General features: G+C 41.3%; 2 protein-coding genes across 2 annotated transcripts in view; one reads left to right on the top strand and one right to left on the bottom strand.

Moving 5' to 3' along the window:
* The window catches only part of TUBB1 (tubulin beta 1 class VI), a 917,325-nt gene that overhangs the window by 34,087 nt on the left and 860,048 nt on the right, over window positions 1-23,190 (top strand). The gene's annotated exons all lie outside the window — the stretch shown is intronic.
* On the bottom strand, window positions 9,770-16,267 carry LOC310637727 (aurora kinase B-B-like; the record flags this gene model as incomplete). Its single annotated transcript, XM_083358228.1, has 6 exons — window positions 9,770-9,943; window positions 10,735-10,909; window positions 12,696-12,844; window positions 15,110-15,248; window positions 15,944-16,135; window positions 16,254-16,267. 6 exons carry the CDS (start codon window positions 16,265-16,267, stop codon window positions 9,770-9,772), a joined length of 843 nt encoding a protein of 280 aa, XP_083214354.1.

The following is a 23,190-nucleotide window of genomic DNA, read 5'->3' as shown; positions in this document are numbered from 1 at the left end:
ATATCATCAGGCCTGTGGTTTCCCAGGGAACTGGACATATGTTCAGATGGCTGCACTACTGAAGTGGATATATACTTTCTCTCTCCCTCTCCCCATGCCTGGTGTTGATATATTTTCATTTTAATACCGTATTTTCCGGCGTATAAGACGACTGGGCATATAAGACGACTGGGCATATAAGACGACTCCCAACTTTTGAGATGATTTTCATGGGTTAAAGTCTTATACGCCGGAAAATACGGGTAAGTAGGAAGTCAGGGCTGCTTCTCAATTAGGTGAAGGTTTATCAAGAGCTTTTGGCCTCGAGATCAGCTTTGCTCTGCCTCGCCTAAACCTCATCTCCTCTCGCGTTGGCGCCTCCTTCTACTTCAGCCACACACGCTGGCTGTTTCGGCCAGGAGCGACGAGCATTGTGGCCCAACACTTTGGGAAGGCACCAGGTCTGAAAGAAGGCGGTTCTTTCCGTAGGTTAGTTAATGAAAAGGGTGGCGGAGGGCGGGGGGTGGTGGTGAAAGAAACGGGCTCAGCCCTGCGCCGCAAGTTTGAGATTCCCTCAAAGAAAGCCCCGAGTTTCCAAATAACTAGAAACCAGAAGGAGCCCTGTGTGGCACTGAGATCGAGAAGCCCATTTACCCTCCCCTGCATTATGCTGTGCTTTTCTAAAGTTTTCCAAGAAAATGCAAACTCGGGGTTTTTCCTCCTTTCACTTGCATAAGTTATCGCTGGAGTATACAGAAAGGGGAAAAAGAAATAAAGGGGAAAAACCCCGCACATATTATAATATTTATTTTTCAAAAGGCCGCCTTCTACTTCAGGGCGGAGGGGCGACCCTGGGTTGCTGAAGCCCCAGCGCCAGCTTTCCGCTGCGGTCTGCCTGTCGCAATTCCCAAGCTGCGCCTTCCCGGGCGGGTGTTCCTGTAGGTCTGGCCACGGCACCACGCCCTGAAGTCGAACTCCCAGGGTCGGGTGAAGCTCAGCTCCGCGCGAACATGTCAGGTCAGCCCCCGCCTGGCTTCCCGTGCTCCCTTGAGCTCCCGTGCTCGCCGAGCGCTGGTGGCTCGGCACGTGCTTGACTCCCGCTCCCTTCAAAAAAAAAAGGGCTCTCCTGCCCTAGGACGCCGGTAAGCTGGAGCCTCAGCCTCGGTTGGGCTGGTCGGTTTATTTATGAGGAGGCCGTCTTTCACCATTCTCGAGCGCTGGATTTGTCCGTTTCCACTAACGTCTCTGCTCCTGAGGATTTACTATTTTCCGGCGTATAAGGCGACTGGGCGTATAAGACGACCCCCAAATTTTGAGAAGATTTTCATGCGTTAAAAAGTCGTCTTATACGCCAGAAAATATGGTAATATTTTTAGCATTGACTTTTAATATTTGTGATCATTTGTCTGCACGCATTTAAGCACATTTTATACACGCATCTAACAAATAAATCAGCCCTGAGAGATGGCCGTTCAGCCTTTAAAAAAAAAATCCAAAGTTCCATGGCTTTCATAAGTAGGCTCTTCTGCTGTCCTAGAGATCTTACCTTCAAGATTTTTTCTCCTGAAAGTTAAATAATCCATCCACAGTGGCTGGTAGTAATGGAAGGGCATTTATTTATTACCGTTCTAACATTTACATTTATTACCATTCTAACATTTACTACTAAAGGCTGATAGTTTCAATATGCTTTCTCTTGGAACCATGTTTTTACTATTATTTTTAATAGGAACTCACCAGGGAAGAAGTACATGCGGGTAAAAGATGTACATGCAGGTAAACTTTCATGAGATGAAACTTTTATGAAAGTTATACATAATTGTAGTCTTACCTATCTGAAAACACTAAACTGGGAAAATCTATTTTTAATGAATCAAAACCAAGCTTGCAATATACCATTTCCTTATGCGGTTGACCACCCATGGTGAAAAAAGGCAAAATATTTGTAATACTTTGTCATTGTGAAATTTCAAATAGCTCCTCAAATCAGCCTTTATGATTTCTTTAGTCAGCTTAATCAAAGTTGCCGGGCCTAAAGTTAGTGTCTCAGAATTAAAGTTCCTGCCACTGAACTTGCATTTCCTGTAAGAAATTGGAAGCATCTGTCACTAACCTGCTGTTTAAAGTATCTCTCAAAGCAAAACAAAGTATGGCATGAATCCACCCAGATCTCAAACTGTACCTTCTCACACCACTTAGTTTTTTTTAATCATAATTTTATTAGAACAGCACAAAGATAAACTAATATAAAGTAAGAAAAATGTAAAAAGTAGAGGAAAGAAAAAGAGAATGCAAAGAGATGAGAAAAAGAAAATGAAAAATAATATGTAAAAGATGACAAGTATAACCTGTGGTTGTGCAGCCCTCCTGAACACTCTATGCATGGTGGCTGATCTTTCATCTATCCCAAAATCTTTGGCACTGCAGGCCAAAGTCTTACATTGTTTGAGATAATTTTCTTCCTGGCTAAATGGGGTGCAGCTAGGGCCAAAGGAGCATTCATCCATGGAAATCTGGTTTTATCATAACCTTTGTTAAAAGATAAGACTATGCAAAACTTTTGCTATTGTTGTAGCAGGCTAATGGCTGTAAGGATGATTAGAGTTCTGGAATGTTTCTCAAGGAATTGCTCAGAGGCATTGGATTTCCTTTGGATGTTTTGATTTATACAGCACCATTCCTCAAAGAGTTCTCATAGCAAAATTGGGCCACAAAAGCATTCTTTTCAATTAAGCTTGTTTTTTTTTCTGACTAAGGTATCACTTGACTCTTGTGAATTGGGAAAATGGGGCTGTGTTTGGATATAAGTACAGAATATCTCTGCTGCCTCAAGGCAGTTGTAGCAATCCAAAGAAATAGACCTTGTGCACCCTGGAATCGTGTTAACAAATTTGAGTTCTCAGTAATGAAACAGAATATCCAAAGACAGCAAGATATTTTTCTCACCCAGAAGCAAAATATTTTTTGCATTGTGAGCAATAGTAAGGAGTTGCTACAATCACTATTTTGCTGCTAGTCACATTTCTTGTGCTATAAGATGTTCTATACCTGTGTTCTGTACCAGCCTACTACCGGCCCTGCAGATAAGGCAGGGACAACCCCTTTACAAGAAGGCAAGAGGCTGGAACTAAGCCTGCCAAATTTATGGACACAAAAGCAAACAGAGCAAAAACAAGACACGAACCATGAAACAGGAGCTATTCAAACGGTTGCCTTCAGCAAACCAGCCCTCCCACACATTCCCCTTTTATACAGTTCAGGGCATGGCTTCTCTCTGCCTCCTTCTGAGGTGCCCCATTGCCTTCCTCTGTTTACTCCTGATTGACTGCCTCCTGCGTCGGGCGTCCTTGAACAGGGCCAGCTGTGGGTCATCTTCATCCACGCTGTCAGGCTCACACAGCTGGGTCTGCGTCGTAACCAGGTGGGAGGGGCCTGGCTGAGGGCTCTCATCAGCAAGCTCTCCAACACCCTCAGCAACCTCTCCAACACCCCCTCCTCCTCCTCTGAACCATCCGACCCAACTGCCGAACCCACAGGCTGACCCTGAATCACAACAACCTGCTGATATTTTGTGTAATTCCTTTGCTTGGATTTGAACTTTGGATAGACAATTGTAATTATCTCCAAGTGAGTAAGCTATTTGGTATCAGTGTTATTCATAAAATAGATAATTCACACATTCTTCAACATCAATTTAGAGTATAAGAGAACATACTTTAATAGGACCGTCTTTGCCTGGCTTTTCCTCCCACAAAGGAATTGGATATTTATAGATAATAGAGACTGATTTGATAAAGGAATTATTGTCTTTCTGTGAGAGGCTCTCTGCTAAAGGAAATAAATGAGGAGCTTTGTTTGCACACCCCAATTTTTCAGAAGCAGAGCAGTTGATTCTTCCTCTGCAGGCCTATAAAACCTAAATTATACAGCCCAACAAAATTTTGATCTGATTATTCAAGGAAGGTATATTTTGAAGAACTGAAAGTAATGGCAGATTAACTCAAGATAACTGTTTTAGAGGAAGGGGGTGAGAAGGGACTGAAGTTGGCTTCACGCACGGCAAGCCATGGTTGCCAGTTTTTTGCTTGGTGAGATACGGAGTCCACATCACAAAGAGACGGTTTAGTAGCCCCAAATGCCCCAAGCCTTATCCATCCTAATCTGTAGGTGAGCAATTGTATACCTTGCCAAAATATTTGCTTGTCCGATAAGGTTCTCCTGTTGAGTGGTCTTGGTCCCGTGAACACCAACCATTTGCTTTTTCTAAGCAAATGGGAAGTTTGGAAATAGATTACCTCAAGGGACCCAGGACTAAAATCTGTCCAAAAGCAGAATAAGTCTTTTAAAAACAACAAAATTGTACCAAGTCTGCTGTGAAGAGAAAGGCAATCAAAAGAAAGCTGAAATAAATAAAAAAATGGCCCTGATCAAGCCGGGGGAGGCAGGAAAAAAACATTCTTGAAAAAAATTCTGTAGTCCATGCCATTAAGAAGAGGCTTGGAATGCTTCCCATTTCCTAAATTTTGGACTTCGCCCCCTCTTCTTTAATGATCACAGCATATTCAGCCTATTTCTTATTTCACAGTGCACATATGTACTGGTATGTGGTGATTGGATTAATATGCGTATGGATGAATGTGCACAGTGTAGTGCAAGGGGCTAAAATAGCCTACTCACGTATAGAGCTGTTAAACATCGGGCTTGCAAGGCAATCTAAAATTACTAGTGATTTTCAGCAGTCACAAAACATACCGAACTGCATAGCGAGGCCTCCAGGATCTCCATGGATTGTCTTCGGGCTGGGGAGGAGACGACGTAAGCGAAAGAGAAAGGAGCGAAAGCAAAAATGTGGCTGCAGGGCTGGGATTCTGACTCGACTTCGAAGGCAGCCTTTTAGACCAACATTGCCGAGCCTTTTTCTGAGCAATGCCAGATCCCTCGTCCATAAAATTGACGAATTACAGCTGCAGTTAGCAGAAAGCAGGCCTCTCCAGGAATGCTGTGTGATCGTTGTCACGGAGACCTGGCTACATTCAGAGATACTGAATGAAGCTGTGGAGTTGATAAGCCGAGTTTTTCACCGCTCTGACAGAGATAAACGCTCTGGGAAGGGTAAAGGAGGAGGACTGTGTGTGTACATACACTGTGAATGGTGTGTTAACAGCAGATTGGTATACACGTATTGCTCCCCAGATGTGGAACTGATGACTGTTATATGTAGGCCTTTCTATCTGCCTAGAGAAATTACTGTGGTAATTATTATAGCTGTTTATGTTCCACCTGATGCCAATGTCAACATGGCACTTTCTAAGCTGTATGACGTTATCACCAGGAAGCAGCAAACTCACCCAGAGGGCGCTCTTATCGTGGCTGGGGACTTCAATCAAGCTTGTCTGAAGACAGTTCTCCCTAAGTTTGTACAGTATGTGCAAGTTTCCACCAGAGGGAAGAACACTTTGGACCATGTGTATTCCAATCTGAAACAGGCATACAGAGCTTTCCCTCTTCCCCACCTGGGTACATCTGACCATCTTTCACTCTTGTTGTGCCCAAAGTATGTTCCTCTCAGGAAAAGGACTCAGGCAGTCACAAAAAGGGTCAGAACCCGGCCAGTGGGTGCTCTCGGTCAGTTGCAGGACTGCTTTGAAACCACTGACACGAGTATATTTGAAGAACAAGATCTAAATTCATATACAGGTGCCGTACTCTCTTATATTAGAACATGCACTGATAGTGTAACAACGGATAAGTGCATTAGAGTTTACGGGAACTGTAAACCCTGGATGACTGCAGAGATACGAACACTCCTGAGAGCCCGGGATTCTGCCTTTAAGGCGGGGGACAGGGACAGATACAGAGAGGCCAGGGCAAAACTCAGAAGAGGCATTAGGATGGCAAAACAACAATACAAACAAAAGGTGGAGAACCATTTAGTGAACAACGATCCAAGGCAAGTATGGCAGGGACTGCAGCACTTAACCAAATATAAGGGCAGCACGAGGAGCATGGCAAACACCGATGCCTCGTTGGCTGAGGAGCTGAATATCTTCTTCGCCCGCTACGAGGTTAAAAGACCAGACCCCGTAGCCTTTGCTGGCCGGCCTTCTGACTCTCAGCCACTCACCCTGTATGAACACCAAGTGAGAGCTGTATTGAAGGCTGTGAATCCCAGCAAAGCAGCAGGCCCAGATGGGGTGCTGGGGATAGTGGTCAGGAATTGTGCCAATCAATTAGCAGGGGTCCTGACAAGGATTTTTAACATCTCCTTGCAAACGGCATGTGTACCATCGTGCTTGAAAGCAGCTACCATTGTCCCAGTCCCCAAGAAAACTGCAGTTGAGTGCCTGAATGACTACAGACCTATTGCATTAACGTCTGTAGTCATGAAATGCTTCGAAAGATTGGTTCTCCAACATCTTAGGACATGCCTCCCACTGGACTTTGATAAACATCAATTTGCCTACAGGGGAAATAGGTCGACAAACGATGCCATAGCTACTGCTTTACACTCTGTAGCAAGTCATCTCGAGAAGCCTGGAAGTTATGTCAGGATGCTTTTTGTTGACTACAGCTCGGCTTTCAACACCATTTTGCCGAGCATTCTCATTGAGAAGCTGACTGACTTGAAATTCTCTCCCGCCATCTGCGATTGGATTCAAGACTTTCTTAGGGATCGGTTACAAACAGTGAGGGTCGGCTCTGCTTTGTCCACCCCCCTGAAGCTTTGCACCGGCACGCCACAGGGCTGTGTGCTTAGCCCCTACCTGTACTCTTTATACACTTATGATTGTGTATCATCTGACCCATCCACTGCGATAATCAAGTTCGCAGATGATACAACTGTGGTGGGTCTTATTACAGGTGGGGATGAGACAGCATATAGGGCAGAGGTACAAAAACTATCCATATGGTGTAGTAACAACAACTTGCACCTAAACATCGGCAAGACGAAAGAAATGGTGTTAGACTTATGGAGAAAAAAGGAGGAACCTGCCCCACTTTACATCGGAGAGAACTGTGTAGAGAGAGTTTCCTCCTTTAAATTTCTGGGAGTCTACCTCTGTGAAGATCTGACCTGGGAAGTTAACACAACTCAGGTGGCTAGAAAGGCCCAACAGAGGCTTCACTTTCTTAGGGTCTTGTGGAAGAACAGGGTAGAACAACAGCTAATGACACTCTTTTACCGGTCTACTATAGAGAGCGTCCTCTCGTATGGTATTGTGGTTTGGTATGCTGGTCTGACAGCCGCGGATAGGAAAGTATTACAGAGGGTAGTGAGCACAGCACAAGACATTGTGGGCTGTTCCCTGACACCACTGGATGACATCGCCAGGGCTCGTTGCCCTGTAGGAGATATAGGAATATAGCCAGCCGTACCAACAGGCTGAAAAATAGCTTTTATCCGTGGGCTGTTAGGCTTTTAAATGGGACATAATCTTATGCAAGGGACGCGGTGGCTCAGTGGGTTAGGACGCTGAGCTTGTCGATCAGAAGGTCGGCAGTTTGGCGGGTCGAATCCCGAGTGCCGCGTAACAGAGTGAGCGCCTGTTACTCATCCCAGCTTCTGCCCACCTAGCAGTTCGAAAGCACGTAAAAATGCAAGTAGAAAAATAGGGACCACTCCGGTGGGAAGGTAACAGCGTTCCGTGCGCCTTTGGCGTCTAGTCATGCCGGCCACATGACCACGGAGACGTCCTCGGACAAGCGCTGGCTCTTCGGCTATGAAACGGAGATGAGCACCGGCCCCTAGAGTCGGAAACGACTAGCACGCATGTGCGGGGGAACCTTTACCTTTACCTTAATCTTATGCAGAATTGACTTGGGAGGCCGGTGTGTGGTGTAGTTGGTTCACATAGTGTGGTGGGATGGAGGGTTTGTTGTCACTGTGTGTTGGGGGGAGAGAGCTAATCTCAATGTACACATGTTGTACTTTAACAATAAAGGTTTATTATTATTATTATATGTGCACGACACAAATAGAAGGGAAAGCAGAAATACAACAATAGAAGAATGGAAGAAAAATAAAAAAAGGTAAAGGTTCCCCTACACATGCGTGCTAGTCATTTCCGACTCTAGGTGCTGGTGCTCATCTCTTTCAAAGCCGAAGAGCCAGCGCTTGTCCGAGGACGTCTCCGTAGTCATGTGGCCGGCATGACTAGACACCAAAGGCGCACGGAACACTGTTACCTTCCCACCGGAGTGGTTCCTATTTTTCTACTTGCATTTTTACGTGCTTTCGAACTGCTAGGTGGGCAGAAGCTGGGACGAGTAACAGGCGCTCACTCTGCTACGCGGCACTCGGGATTCGACCCGCCAAACTGCCGACCTTCTGATCGACAAGCTCAGCGTCCTAACCCACTGAGCCACCGCGTCCCTATATAATAGATGCCTCTTATTTACCCACTGCTGGTAAAAGGGTGGGAAAGCATTCTAGACGTTATGTTTATCGTTTTTCTCCACCATGTTTACGTATATCCCAAACTCCATATAACTGCTTTAACTGCAGGTCTTGCTTTTACGTGTGAAATATTAATGGTTTGCTTAACTGTCCCTTATTTAACTAGTTGGGTTTATACAGTAACAGTGTAAAGTATTGTAGCGATAGCAGCGTTCCGATATCTAAGGGGCTGCCACAAAGAAGAGCGGGGTCAGCCTATTTTCCAAAACACCTTAAGGCAGGACAACAAACAATGGCTGGAAACTAATCAAGGAGAACAGCAACCTAGAACTAAGGAGAAATTTCCTGACAGTGAGAACAATTAATCAGTGGAATGACTTGCCTCCGGAAGTTGTGGGTGCTCCAACACTGGAAGCTTTTAAGGAGAGCTTGGACAAGCATTTGTCTGAAATGGCATAGGGCATGGGTGTCAAACTCGCGTCACGTGATGTGTCGTATTGTGACTTTTTTTGTATTGCCGGAGCTGGGGTGGGCACAACCTCCATATGATGCAACCGGCCTGTGGGCTGGCAGTTTGACACCCCTGCTATAGGGTCTCCTGCTTGACTAGAGAGTTGGACTAGAAGACCTCAAAAGTCCGTTGCAATCATAATTTGATATCAAGTAAAAATTACTCAGCAGTACTATAGTGGCTTAAGAGATTTTTCCTTGATTATGTAGTTTTCGAGTCAAACTGTATATGGTGCATTTGTAATTTGAGCCTCCTCAAAATATTCAGGAAAAAAAATTCAGTTTGAGAAGGCAACAAGTAAATATAATACTATTTTTATTAGCTTGGGTATTTTACCATTTTTATTTTTAAGGCAAGATTTTAAGGCAAGCTCTAATCCCTACACAGATCTGACAGTGCCAGATGTTGTTCGTATGCAGAAGGCTACACAAAAAGGAAAAAGGTGTTTTTCCTGATGAAGGTTAGTAGTTTTTTCTTACTATTTACTCCCCACTTTTCAGAATGTTAGTATTATATTTTCAAAGAGAAAACAGTCAATTGGTTCTCTTATTCGAAGATATTATGAACAGAGCAATATACCCTCTATATCTATACCATCTCTCCCAATTGCTATTGCCTTGTGAGTCATGTTTTATTTTTAAAATAATACACTTGTTTCCCCTATTACATTAACGACTAATACCCTCACTTTACAAATCCAGCTAACACACAATATTATTGCCATTAGTAGCCAGAAGCCATTTAAATAAGAATGTGAGAAAGTCATTTACAATAGTGATTCAATATCTATCTACTACAACAAACAACTAGCCATTTAAAGAGATACAAGAGAAATTCACAAAGAAAATGAGCTAAGAGCCTTTAGGAGATACCATAAACCTTTACTTTTCCACTTCATTGTAGACAGGTGGCAAAATTCTTCTTGACTTTGTCTTAACCCATGGATGTTCCATTATTCCTTTTAGAGGAAGTCTCATAGAAGATGTACGGTTAAGAACTTTAGCAATTAGATCCTTGGCCCCCTCTGATATCCAAGGAGGAAATTTAAAATTCACCTTAAAAGAATTTTTTTTAAAGTTAGATTTTGTTATGAAAGCAATTATATTGTGAAAAGTTTAACTGAACCGTGGTCTGCTTCTCCAACCAATCTGTCTGGTTGTTGTTTTTTTCCTGTTTGACTGACAACACTTGTTGCTGCTGTTCCTGGTGCAAGCCTTTCTGCTAATGGTATGGTAAAGGTGTGTAATCACCATCAGCTCAAGGACCACATCAGGCTTTTTGTGGCATGTTGAGACGCACTGTGTTTGTGGATGCAACCAGGGCCCATTTGCAAGCTTCACAGGGTAAGATGAATGCCACATTTCCTGTCAAACCCACCAGCCTTGATCAATACAAAAGAGGGGCCATATTTTTGAGCCAACCTTCTCTGAAGACCACAAAAGCGATACTACACCAAGCCACATTTAAATCGTATTTTTTGCACTCTTACTGTAAACCAATAGAAGAGAATATTTGTAGCTCAGGGTTGAACAGTGGGGCCCTTGGTGCTCTCTGAGTTTGGTAACTTTGTTGCAGGTGTTTTGTGACCAAACCAGGTAATGTTATCAGTGCTAACACTGATGTTGTTACTTAATTTGGTAATGAAACACCTTATTGTAAAGTTTCTGAAATTCTTTCTGGGATTTTTGTCATATGAATAGAACAAGGCATGTGTGAGTGCCTCCTGGTCTCTTCAATGTAATCCGAATTTTGGTATACATTCATGAATAGAGATAACATCTGGCCATGAGTTTCCAGTTACTGTTGTAAGTAGTATCTCACAGGCCTTTGGTTTGGAAGAACGTACCTCCATTATTCGTCTGAATGTCTCCTTACGAGTGGATGCTACAAAAGGTGCATATCCTGCAAGACACTCATAACAAAGAATGCCAACACACCACACATCAACATTTTCATCATGGGGACTCCCTTCTATCATTTCTGGAGCAAGATAATCTAAGGTGCCACATAGCGTTGTCCTCCTATTTAAAAAGAGAAACGAGAAAAAAAAATACAGTGTTCAAGTGATTGCGTTTGTGATTTCTTTTCAGTCACTATTCAGTAAAATCCAAGTGAAATCGGAGATTCAGCAAAGCCTGGGGGGGAAAAAATCCAGATAACTGGTCATTTCTTTACCCACAGAAAAGGCCAAAGATTAGCAATACTGTAGCACAAGTATTTTGCACATATAAATGCCATTTGATTTCTGGAAACTCTGCTCTAGAAGCCTTACCATGGCTGGGGAACTATTTGGACAAGAACATTCTGATTAATAAAATTAATTTACCCTACAGGCCAGTTAACAGCATTTTAATACAAAATGCTACAGGAAGAGCAAGGCACCCAAGCCAGAGCCAAGCAGCTTGAACAAAAAAACAATTAACTATTTTCCACACAGAGAGTCTGTGTCAATGCTGTAAGCATTGGATGTTCCCGCTCTGACAACTGATGAAAATGTCAGCCATTTTCTCTTTGCTTTTAACAAGCTTTTTCTGGCAATTAGAAATCAGGTGCAGAAAGGGGGGGGGGGTTGGGATAAATGCTCGAGCTCAGTTAGCCATAATAATAACGCTGCTTTGTGGGAACCCAAAGACGAACTGATAATGTTTTGGTGGGCTGAGCTGGGGAGAAAGCCTGTGTTTTAGGCTAATTGGGGAATGTGATTTATGACAGCTTATTGGGGGTGGGAATTGCACTTTGTTACTTTGTATTGGGGGGAAGGAAATTTAGTTTTGGGGTTCAACTATATAGTGCCGATAATTTGTTTCCTGAATAAAATGTTCTTTAAGGAAGAATTTTTGCCTTGAAGTTCTTTTGATGGGTTTCATCTATCGGAACCATGACAGTCTGTTCATTTAAAGGCAGAATTATTAAGGCCAGATAGACTGGAGTTCAAAAACTCCAGGAGAAAACAGTACTTCCATACTATTACAAAGAAGACAACACGGATGTGCCCTTGTAGCCACCAAAAATAGCACTTGTGTCAATGCTGCAAACATTGACATGTTTTTGCACTGACAATATAAGAGACAGCCTTTTAACTGCTTCACTTTGAATCACTGAAGGGAGGGGGGGAAATGTCATCCGGATGTTTGGAGAAGATAAGAAAAGCCCGTGCACAGAAAGGGAAGTGAAACGTCAGATGTAAAACTAATTGGATAATGTGATTATGACGTGTAAATAAGGGTGGGAATTGTGCATGATACGATGGGTTTGGGGGGGGAAGGAGATTTCAGATTCTGGCATCCCTCCATGAGTGCCGATGCTTCCTTTCATTATTAAGACTTATTAGATAAACAATGCTTGAAATTTGTTTGAACTGTCTCATTTATTGGAATCAAGACAGCTTGAATTGTGGGAGACCAGGTGGATGACTGTTGGCAACAAGGATCTGTTGGCTCTATCACTTGATCTACCAGCCATATATCATATTTGAATGGGGGAAAGAAAGGCAAAACAGGGCTTTGGACATTGATCCAAAATGCATGGATAATAAGGAAGGAAGGAAACAGGTTTGAACATTATTTGGGTTAATTATCTGAATTGTCATACCCAATGAACGCATATTTTAAACAAAATTGGGCTTATTTAGCATTGTGCAGAGCTGATAGCTTAAAAGATCTTAATCTATGCTCCAGAATGTGAAATGTTCTCCTAGTCCCAAATTCACCATGCACCATGAGTTAAGATAGTCTGCATTTTGCTTATAGGCCATTTCTCCTGTTTGTTTTTTCTTTATGAAGAAATGCACGTCAGCAAGCGACCTACCTCCGTGAAAGCGTATGCACTGACCAGCCAAAATCCGCCAACTTCAGCTCCCCTCTTAATCCTAAAAGGAGATTTTCAGGCTTGATATCTCTGTGGATCACTTTCTGAGCATGGCAGTACATCAGAGCATCAGCTATTTCTTCAATGTACTGTTTTGGTACATCATGTGTTAAAATATAGCAGGTAGTTAATGTCAGATCTCGATTTCCAACACATTAGCTATAATATAGACACACACTCTCTCTCTCTTTATATATATATAGTTAGGCCAAACAGGAAAGAAAGATTTAATTAGCAAGGCGTATTCAAAAGACTTGACAAATATTTAACACATATATCTCCCTTGCTTCCTAGCTAATAAAGAGAGAAAGAACCTGTGGCTCAGGAAGTTAAAGCAACTGCCTAAAATATAATCAGCCCAGGTTCGAATCTCAGATAAAAAGGGTCTGACTGACTGATGAGAACATAAGAAGTTTGAAATGATTTCAGCCTCCCTAAATTCTTTATTAGCAATTAGATTTCGTCGAAACGTTGCTCTTACACCTTCAATTCTACGTGGGAAAAAACCCGAATGACCAAAGATCTACATACATGTATGTATGTATATATATGTGTGTGTGTGTGTGTGTGTGTGTGTGTGTGTCTGTGTCTGTGTGTGTCTGTGTGTGTCTCTGTGTGTGTCTGTGTGTGTGTGTATATGTATGTGTGTGTGTACACACACACACACACACACACTATAATCTTTTACACCAAGGAGTTTTCTTCTCATCAGTGCAACTAATGCCTTTGCCATGGTGTCAATTTTAATCCAAGCAGTTGCTATATCACATAAGATATTTCCCTATGGAATTGGGGAGAACTAAAGAAGCAGAAAACTCAGCTTCTTTTGTTCTTCCTTCAGATTATCACCTGTTTTTTTTTGCAAGGCTCCCAATGCAATATTGATGACTCTCAATATTATGATTACATCTCCTCATTAATCCAATTATTTATATATTTTAACACATGCAATGCTTTTCTTATATCTTGGTTCTAACAGAATACAATAGGTAAAAGATGGGAAGGGAGGGAGGGAGTAGGATGAGCAGTGGTGGTGGTGGCATCTTATATTAATCTATCAACACCCCCAACATGAAGCCCCTCCTTTGAACCCCCAAGCCAACTGGCAGAGCCAGGTACAACCTTTAAGCTCTTGTGGAAGGTCAGGAGGGTTGGAGCCAATCTCACTCCAGAGGGTAAGATATTCCATAAGGCATGTGTAATAGCAGAGAAGGCTCTTCTCCTGGATCCTGCCTGCCGGAATATCCTGACCAATGGGGCCTGCAGCATGCTTCCTCTGCCGGCATGGTGGGATGGGGCCAGTGCCAGTGGGATCAGACGATCCTGCAAGTAGCCTGGACCCATGTCATGAAGACCTTTAAAGATAATTACCAACACCTTGAATTGAACCTGGAAGCAAACAGGCAGCCACTGCAGCTTGCAGAGCAGCGGTATTACATGGGCCAATCTTGAGGCTCCGAAAACTAACTGCCACCTCACTCTGCATCAGCTGTAGCTTCTGAAAATTCTTAAGGGTAGCCCATGTACATCACATTGCAGTAGTCCAAACACAAGATGACCAGGCCATGAATGACTGAGTCCAATGACTCAGCATCTAGGAGAGGCCAACACTGGCGCACAACCTGAAGTTCTGAATGCAGGAATTGCAAGTGCAGGTGAACCCCCAAGTTATGGACCAGATCCGTCTGGGGCAGTGCCACCACATCCAGAACTAAAGATGTAAAAATCCTGGATCTTGGGGTTCCATGCGCCCAAAGCCATTCGGTCTTGCCAGGGTTCAGTCAAAGCCTGTTGTTCCCCATCCAGACCCTGAGTCCACAGCCTTCAGGCACCATGAGAAGGCAGCAGCAGCAGCAGCAGTTGGATCACCAGGAATGGAAATATAGAGTTGAGTATCAATAGGATACTGAAGATACCTCAATCCATGGTGACAGATGATCTCATTCAGTGGCTTGCTTTGTGTAGATGTTAAAGAGGAGTGGAGAGAGCAAGCTCTGGGCTATGCCGCAAGGGAATGGTCCTGGACTGGATCTTTCACTCCCTATTCTCACCGATTGGGACCAGCCTTGGAGAAAAGAGCTGAACCAATGTAACCCAGCCCCTGCCCCATAGCTGACTCAAAAGCATACAATGTCCAATGGTATTGAAGGCTAGTGAGAGGTCAAGGAGAGCAAGGATGGTTGCCCTACCCCCCCATCCCACTCTCATTACTCAATTCTATGATTATTGGTATCTCAGATAAATATATTATGATTACTTGTAATTAATCCAATTATGTATATATTTTAATGTTCAGTGCTTTTCTTATGTTTTGGTTCTAACAGAATATATTCGTCTAACAGGATAGTACTTACGGTGGCTGTTCTATTATCATCAAATCGCTTATTTTTTAGTAATTCCTTGTACAGCTCTCCCCCTGGAGCATATTCCAGCATCAGAAAAATCCGTGTCTTATCGTGAAAGTAGTTATACATTCTTAGAATGTTTGGATGTCTAGAGAAAGCATGGGGGGGGGAGGATGGGAAGAAATTTACAACTGTGATTCGTGATCCAAAAGGACTTATTAGAAAATTGACTTTAAAAAGGAATGCTGATAGACACTCCTGTCTCAAGGATAGTCCACAAAGGTTAGGGGGACAATCTAAAAAAAAGTCCACTTCCAAGTCAAGAAAGGGGACAAACTACTTTTGATTTTAAAAGACTGGATTAGTTTGAGATCAAGGCACTAATTTGGAATCTGCATTAGGGCCATGCACTACAATTTTTTTTAAAGGAAGTTTTGCTTCAAAGCTTCAGCTGAAGCAGCTTTTTAAGTGGCACTTCACTTCAGAGCAGCTGCACTGTTTTGTTCTGAATACTCATGGAAGCTTTCGTCTATGTGGTAGAAGAAACTATCCAGATTTTGAGGCAACGTCCAAACTATTCTGCACAGATCTAACAATTTTTTCAATGTTTGGAAATACCATCTTGCTCTAAAGGGATGGTGAGCACTGGATTTTGGCTGTATGCTGAAATAGTATGCTGTGCCTCTAGCTATGCTCTATGTTTATATTTCAAGTAACTGTTTCTAAACCCATATTTTCCAATGATCTAGTTCCAAAGGATAGAGCTAAAGGGGCAATAGGACAAGGATAACTCCTTCCAACTAAGAGCTCAACATTCATCCCATGTCATTCCAGCTGGGTTACCTGAGATGACTTAAGATTTCTATCTCTCTCCGAATCTGATGTTCCAGCTGAGCTTTCTCCATGACAGACTTGAATATTACTTTTAAAGCCAAGATGAAGTGGGTCTTCTTCTCTCTGGCCAAGTAGACTGCTCCAAATTTCCCTTTCCCAAGTGGTTTGCCGAATTCAAAGTCTCCTGTGCCCCATATTTTCCTGTAACCCAGAGGTGAACATGAAAAACTAACAATGCTCTCTTTACCAACCAGATCAATACAATCAACTCTGGCATAGGCTGCTCCTCACATTTCCATTAACTATCTACCATACTGACCTTTTTTTCTTCATATTTTGAGTTAGTTTTCATATTTATAGAAACTATAAATAGAATCAAAGAGTTGGAAGGAAACTAAGAGGCCTGTTCCATGAGTGACAGTTTTTACTATGAAGGCTTTCCAAATGTGTTATCTGTTTCTACATCCTTAAAGGTTTTTGCTTCTTCTCCCACTGATTTGAGCCTCAGCTTCTGGAACAAATGAGAATAAATATGGACCCTCTACCATGTGACAGCTTTGATATACCTGAAGAAGTTATTATGTCCCCTCTCAACCTTCTTCAAGCTAGGTCTTTCGACCATTCCTGTAGAACCTAGTTGTAGAACTTAGTTTGCGGTCTTTTCATGATTTTGGCAGTCTTTCTCTGGACCAAGATGGAACTATTGAATCATTGTATGGAGGAGATCAGACATAATTATTAACTATGTTTGATTGTTAGTTGCCTTGTTGGTAAAATAATGATATATAAAGTGAAATTTTATTTCATTTTATGTATTTTCACCTGAACAGTTTCAAGATAAGATACATTTGCCCAATTTTCCTAGAGATTTTTTTTTAAATAAGCATGAAATATTTTGGGGAGGTTTTACTTGCACTGGGGATACTGGCTGGGGAATCCTGGGAGTTGAAATATATAAATTGTGGAGTTGCCATGGTTGAGAAACACTGATATACAGTAGATGAACAGTAGCTTACAATATGGCATTATCAAAAGCACATTCTGCCTGTAAGGCAAATAAGTGAGGAAGTGGTCTAAATAAACCATATTATGGAGGTGGACCAATAATAAAAAGGCATGGGTACTCCAAATAATATGATGTGGATGAATTGTTGGCCAAATGGAATATTGAATATGAAGCAGTCTGAAAAAAAGTTATTGAAAAGAAGCAATTGGTTTGCCAAAAAGAATGAAGAGCTAGTATAAAACATCTGTGCTGTACAGAGATACATTTTCCAGTCAGAAAGCAAACCTAAAATATGGAGGCTCCTTCATGCAACATTTGTTTTCTACCTGTAGAGTTTCTTAATAGTTACCTGGGAAGTTGAGACTCAGGGACATTGCTGGTACTTGCTTTTGATTCACTTTTCTCCCCTGCCAAACAAATTTGCATTGATTTACGAGCATGGTAATCTTTATTATTTAAAACGTTTTTGCTTGTAATAGTCAATATTTATAATAGAAGTCTACTTTGGTTCCAGTCAAAAGCCGTTCTGCTTTAGCATTCCCTAACCTGCATAAACACAGATGGCAGGAGAATTCTACAAATATATGGCAGTATCACTTGTTTAGGACGCTGAGCTTGTCGATCAGAAGGTTGGCAGTTTGGCGGTTCGAATCCCGAGTGCCGTGTAACAGAGTGAGCGCCTGTTACTCGTCCCAGCTTCTACCAACCTAGCAGTTTGAAAGCACATAAAAATGCAAGTAGAAAAATAGGGACCACTACGGTGGGAAGGTAACAGCGTTCTGTGCGCCTTTGGCGTCTAGTCATGCCGGCCACATAACCACGGAGTTGTCCTCCGACAAGCGCTGGCTCTTCGGCTTTGAAACGGAGATGAGCACCGGCCCCTAGAGTCAGAAACGACTAGCACACATGTGCGGGGGAACCTTTACCTTATCACTTGTTTATGATGTCCAAGAGCAGTATTGATATGATCATAGTCCTCATGATAATTGATAGCTGCATATTCGCCATAGGTATTCTAGTCCTTCTCTAAAGCTTGTAGATAGTTAGCTATTAGTATCTCTATCCTGAATTTTCTTTCATTCAGATTTACTGGATACTCCTGTATTCTAGTATTAAGAGAAAGTGTGTATCTATGTGTACTGCTGCACATTTTCTATGCGTTAGGATGAAGAGAACCGTAAGAGTGTAAGAAGAGTGTAAGAATATGATTGAGCTTAGTGAGATACAGAGATCAAATACCAAAATAAGGGAAGGGAAGATGAGAAGAAGACAGTATGAAAAAAATATAAAAGAAGGAAAGAAAAAGGGCAGAGACTAATTTTAACCTTTGCATAACTATTGCTCAAGAGATAACTGATATATTTTCTTTAAGTAAAAAAAATCAGTTATTGAAGGCAGTTATTACTTCATAAGATGGACTACTTATTAGTAGACTTAGATACAATAAATTACCCAAATCTGATTAAATTGTTATATGATACCTGTAGTAACATACCCATTGATTCTATTCTTTGTCTTTTAGGAGATTCTTGAAGTTTGGAGACAATCCTGAAACCTGCAGTTGAGGAAAGAAATACTACTACTAAGCTGCTTCTTCAAAGTTCTCTGTTGCATAGCAGAATGAGTGGTTTAGTAGAACATGGCCGGGCAAGCAATCCAAGAGAGATTTATATAACCACCTAATAGTTGACAGCAAGACCTTTAGCAGTTCATTACTAGGGAGAGAAGAATATGAAACCCAAAGAATCAAAAATAAATTATAGGTTTTATTTAAGTTTAGTTGCAGAAAGTAAAAAGACGATGTAAAAAGTCTAAAATGCACCCCCCCTTCAAAACACTACAATTTGGGGTCTGAAGTTTGCAAATGGTCGAGGAAAATCTTATTTGCAACTACCAATCTCTCCCCACCCCCATTTTTTCTTATGAATACCTGCTTCAGCTCTTATTTTGGAGTCAATATTAAAACTAATTTGATAGATTGGTAATTAGAGATTGCAGCGATGTACTTGGATGCAGAGTTCCTTTTGCATCTATTACTACTAAATTATAAAAAAGTTTTTTGTATATGTTTACATAAACTTGATTTTATATATTCTATTTATTTTTACCTCCATACTGCCAAATCCACAGAGTAGTAACAGTATTCAAAGAAATATTATGTTATTGAAATGACACAGTAAAAGCTTTATAGCTTGTTAGAAATACATAAATTACCCTGGATTTGTGTCAGTACTCTGCATGGATGTTCAATTATCCAGTGGATATACTGAGATACCTGCAGTGTGTTATGTTGGCTTGCAAGCTAGTTTCTCTATTGTAAAGGTCCTCATTTGCATTGAATAGAGGGCCATGCTTGAACCAAAATTGACTTTTGTTCTATATGAACAAGTTCTATATGAAAAATAGAAGTTATTAATCTCTCAGCTGAATGAAAAATGGATATAGGAAAACAGTGGAGAAGCTGCTTGGAAGATTGAGAAGAATTATGTTATACTGCACTAACCTTATTATAGCTAAGGATGGCATAAGTCTGTCTAACTCAGATGGATATGAAATCATGGAGACCACAACAGCAAAATGTTACTAGGACATGTTGGTATTGAAATTAAGCACAAACAGGAAAAGACTATCAGAGCAACTTTAGAGTCCACAATGAAATTGCTGTGTTGAAATGACATAATTTTTGTTTTTTTGATTAGTAGAACCTATGGATTTTAAATATCCTGGGGCAGTGGTTGGCTTCTAAGCACATACAACAGAGAATTCCAGCTTTTATGCTACATGAAAATGATGGTGCTGATTTGAAATGTGCAATGCTGGAATCAGGTCTTGCCCTGAGCCATAATTTACTGAGTATGTTGACCAATGAAATGGGCTTAATATATCACACTTAGCATAAATGGCTAGTGTGAGAAGTTTTATATCCAAATATTAACAGAATCCACAATGGTCTGAGAATCAGTATCTCCACTAGATAACTGATGGTTAAGCTGAAATTAAGTTAGCTAAAATTAGCAAACCCCCAAATAAGTTACCCAGACCTAATTCACATATCAGAGGATAAGGTCTGTAAACAGAGTTAATTAAATTAGCTCTCCCAGAGTAACTGTATGTTCACAAGAATAAAGATACCTACCTACAAACACACACACACACACACACACACACACACACACAAACAAACATCCCTCAAGTGTCACCCTAGAATCAGCACGTAGACACTTCGCCCCGGACAAGCTCCCCCTATAAAAATCTGTTGCTGTACCCCATTTCTCTGCAGCCTGCCCCTATGTGCAAACTGTTTTGCTTTTAGGAATAAATATTGCTTATTTCCTCACAGCTTTCTGGATCTCATTTTTAATTATTTTTGTGCAATCCTGGCTCCAGTTGGAATCCCAAATTATTCTTCTGATACTAGTATGCTAAATCACACCAAACAAATCAACTTATCACTTAGCACATGTGACTCCAGGTGTAAAGCAATTCAGGTACAAACACATTCATTATTCTGCTGTTCTGAACACATCGGGTGACATTCACAAACTAACCATGGCTTGTGACCTGCTATAAAAAGATACCATCGTTTGAATTATTCAAACAACAACAGCAAACACTATCCAATATATTAATGTTAAGTTTCATAAGATAGCATGCCTTGACAGCCAGTTTGGTCTAGTCGTGGTTAAGGCACCAGGCTTAGAAAGCAGAAGACTGAGTTCACGTCCCACCTTAGCTATGAAAGCCAGCTGGGTGACTTTGGGCCAGTCACTCACTCTCTCTCAGCCCAATTCACCTTACAGGATTGTTGTGGGGAAAAATAGGAGGGGGAAGATGCGTTGGCTACGTTTGCTGCCTTGAGTTTTTTTTTTTAATTCCATTTATATCCCGCCCTTCTCCGAAGACTCAGGGCGGCTTACACAAGCTTAGCAGTAGCCTTCATTCTATGTATATGCCTGCTTATTAGGGCTTTCACACACACCCCAAGAGGCATTATTACAAAGTCAGCTTAATTGCCCCCAACAATCTGGGTCCTCATTTTTCCTACCTCGGAAGGATGGAAGGCTGAGTCAACCTTGAGCCTGGTGGGACCCGAACCTGCACTAATTGCAGGCAGCTGGTGTTACTTAAGGGATATAAATAAATACATACTGGTACATACATAAATTTGAATAAAATATTAACACTATAGATATGAATAGTATTCCTCTTAAGAATTCTTGTGCATTACTTTAATCTTACCCTTTAAAAAGCCTAATTTACACACTACACTGAGCTATAATAAGTTAACCATAATTTATGTGGTTAGTAGATTCACACAGTACACTATATCATATCCCAATGGCTGAGTTCACACAATACTTATCCAAAATTAAACAAACCATATTATGGCTTAATTACAATGCACTTAGCACGTACGTATCTTGTCACAACATATTACCTAACAGAATAACTCAGTTTGCAAAACTCCAAGACTTCAAGAGATGACTGAGGAATCCTACCACAACTGTATCATTCCTACTATGGCTGGAAAAAGAATTACCTGAAAGCCTTATTCTCTCAAATCAAGGAACAATATGCAAAGGCAACTTTTGATTGGCCGGAGTAACTGTCTGTTCTATATTAGATACCTGCCCAAGTTTATCCTCTTAAAGATAGATGGATTTGGTCCTCCTTTGCATTCCTTTGCTGGCCCCGCTGAGTATTAGCCACTGGAGGGCAGAGCAGCACTGTCTATTCCACATAAGCAACCTCCTCTTAGCTGTGGTGAAAAGCTGTTGTGCAGAGAATAGAATAGAATAGAATAGAATAGAATAGAATAGAATAGAATAGAATAGAATAGAATAGAATAGAATAGAATAGAATAGAATAGGACAGGACATTGGAGGTCTTCTAGTCCAGCCCCCCCGCCCCCGCTCAAGCAGGAGAACCTATACCATCTCAGACAAGTGACTATCCAGTTTCTTCTTAAAAACCTCCAGTGATGGAGTGCCATCAATTTCTGAAGACAAGCTGTTCCACTGGTTAGTTGTCCTCACTGTTACGACCTTTCTCCTTAATTCTATGTGGCTTCTCTCTTTGATCAGTTTCCAACCATTGTTTCTTATCCTGCTCTCTGGTGCTTGGGAGAATAATTTGACCCCCTCTTCTTTGTGGCAGCCCCTCAAATACTGGAATACTGCTATCACGTCACCCCTATTTCTTCTTTTCTTTAGACCAGGCAAACCCAAGTCCTGCAGCCATTCTTCATATGTTTTAGTCTCCAGGGCTTGGATCATCTTAATTGCTCTTCTTTAAACTTTTTCCATGGTCTCAACATCTTTTTTGTGATATGATGACCAAAATTGGTTGCAGTATTCCAGGTGTGGTCTCACTACGTTTTTATAAAGCGGTACAATTTAGTGTCATCTGCAAATAATTTGTAGCTTTGCCCTTATTATTTCGTGTTCATCAAAACTATGTTCAGGCATTGGTCAATTTGTTTTGTAACTTTGCTGGCTAGGATGTCTATAAAAGCTAGTTATAAAACAGTGATTATAAAAGTTAGTTACAAAACAATGTTTCTCATTATGCTCTAAGGCACCATTTAAGGGCATCTGGAAAACAAATCATGGCTCAAAATTCAGCATGATTTTTGCTGCCTGGTTCTCTTGCGCACCTTTAAAAATAATAACAGTAGCAGCAGAACAGTTATGAAAAACAGCTGCAGCCACAGTCACAACTTTTAAAAATTATATATAGAAAGTATTTTTCTATCTAGAGCAAAAGAAAATGGAATTGTATGTCCGTCTGACACCAGAAAGAAAAGAGATGCATATTTTACTTTATGCAAAACACTCTTTTGGAAGAACTTTGGATAGCCTTTCATTTTCTTGGCTATATGCTTTTTTAAGAACATAATTTAGAGAACTTATATGTTTTGAGGAATTTTTGAATAGGCTTGGATTTAGATAGAAAAAGGCAGGTGTTCCTCCTCCGTCCCCAAACTAAACTCTTTTATATTTCACTGGAATCTATATTCCTTCCTTCCTTCCTTCCTTCCTTCCTTCCTTCCTTCCTTCCTTCCTTCCTTCCTTCTTTTTTTCTTTCTTTCTTTCTTTCTTTCTTCCTTCCTTCCTTCCTTCCTTCCTTCCTTCCTTCCTTCTTTCCTTCCTTCCTTCCTTCCTTCCTTCCTTCCTTCCTTCCTCCCTCCCTCCCTCCCTCCCTCCTTCCCTCCCTCCTTACTTACATAAAAGGAAAAACAAGAAAATCA

Source organism: Vipera ursinii, assembly GCF_947247035.1.
Source record: "Vipera ursinii genome assembly, chromosome: 3".
Classification (NCBI taxonomy): Eukaryota; Metazoa; Chordata; class Lepidosauria; order Squamata; family Viperidae; genus Vipera; species Vipera ursinii.
This window is presented reverse-complemented; position numbering and strand designations above follow the sequence as displayed.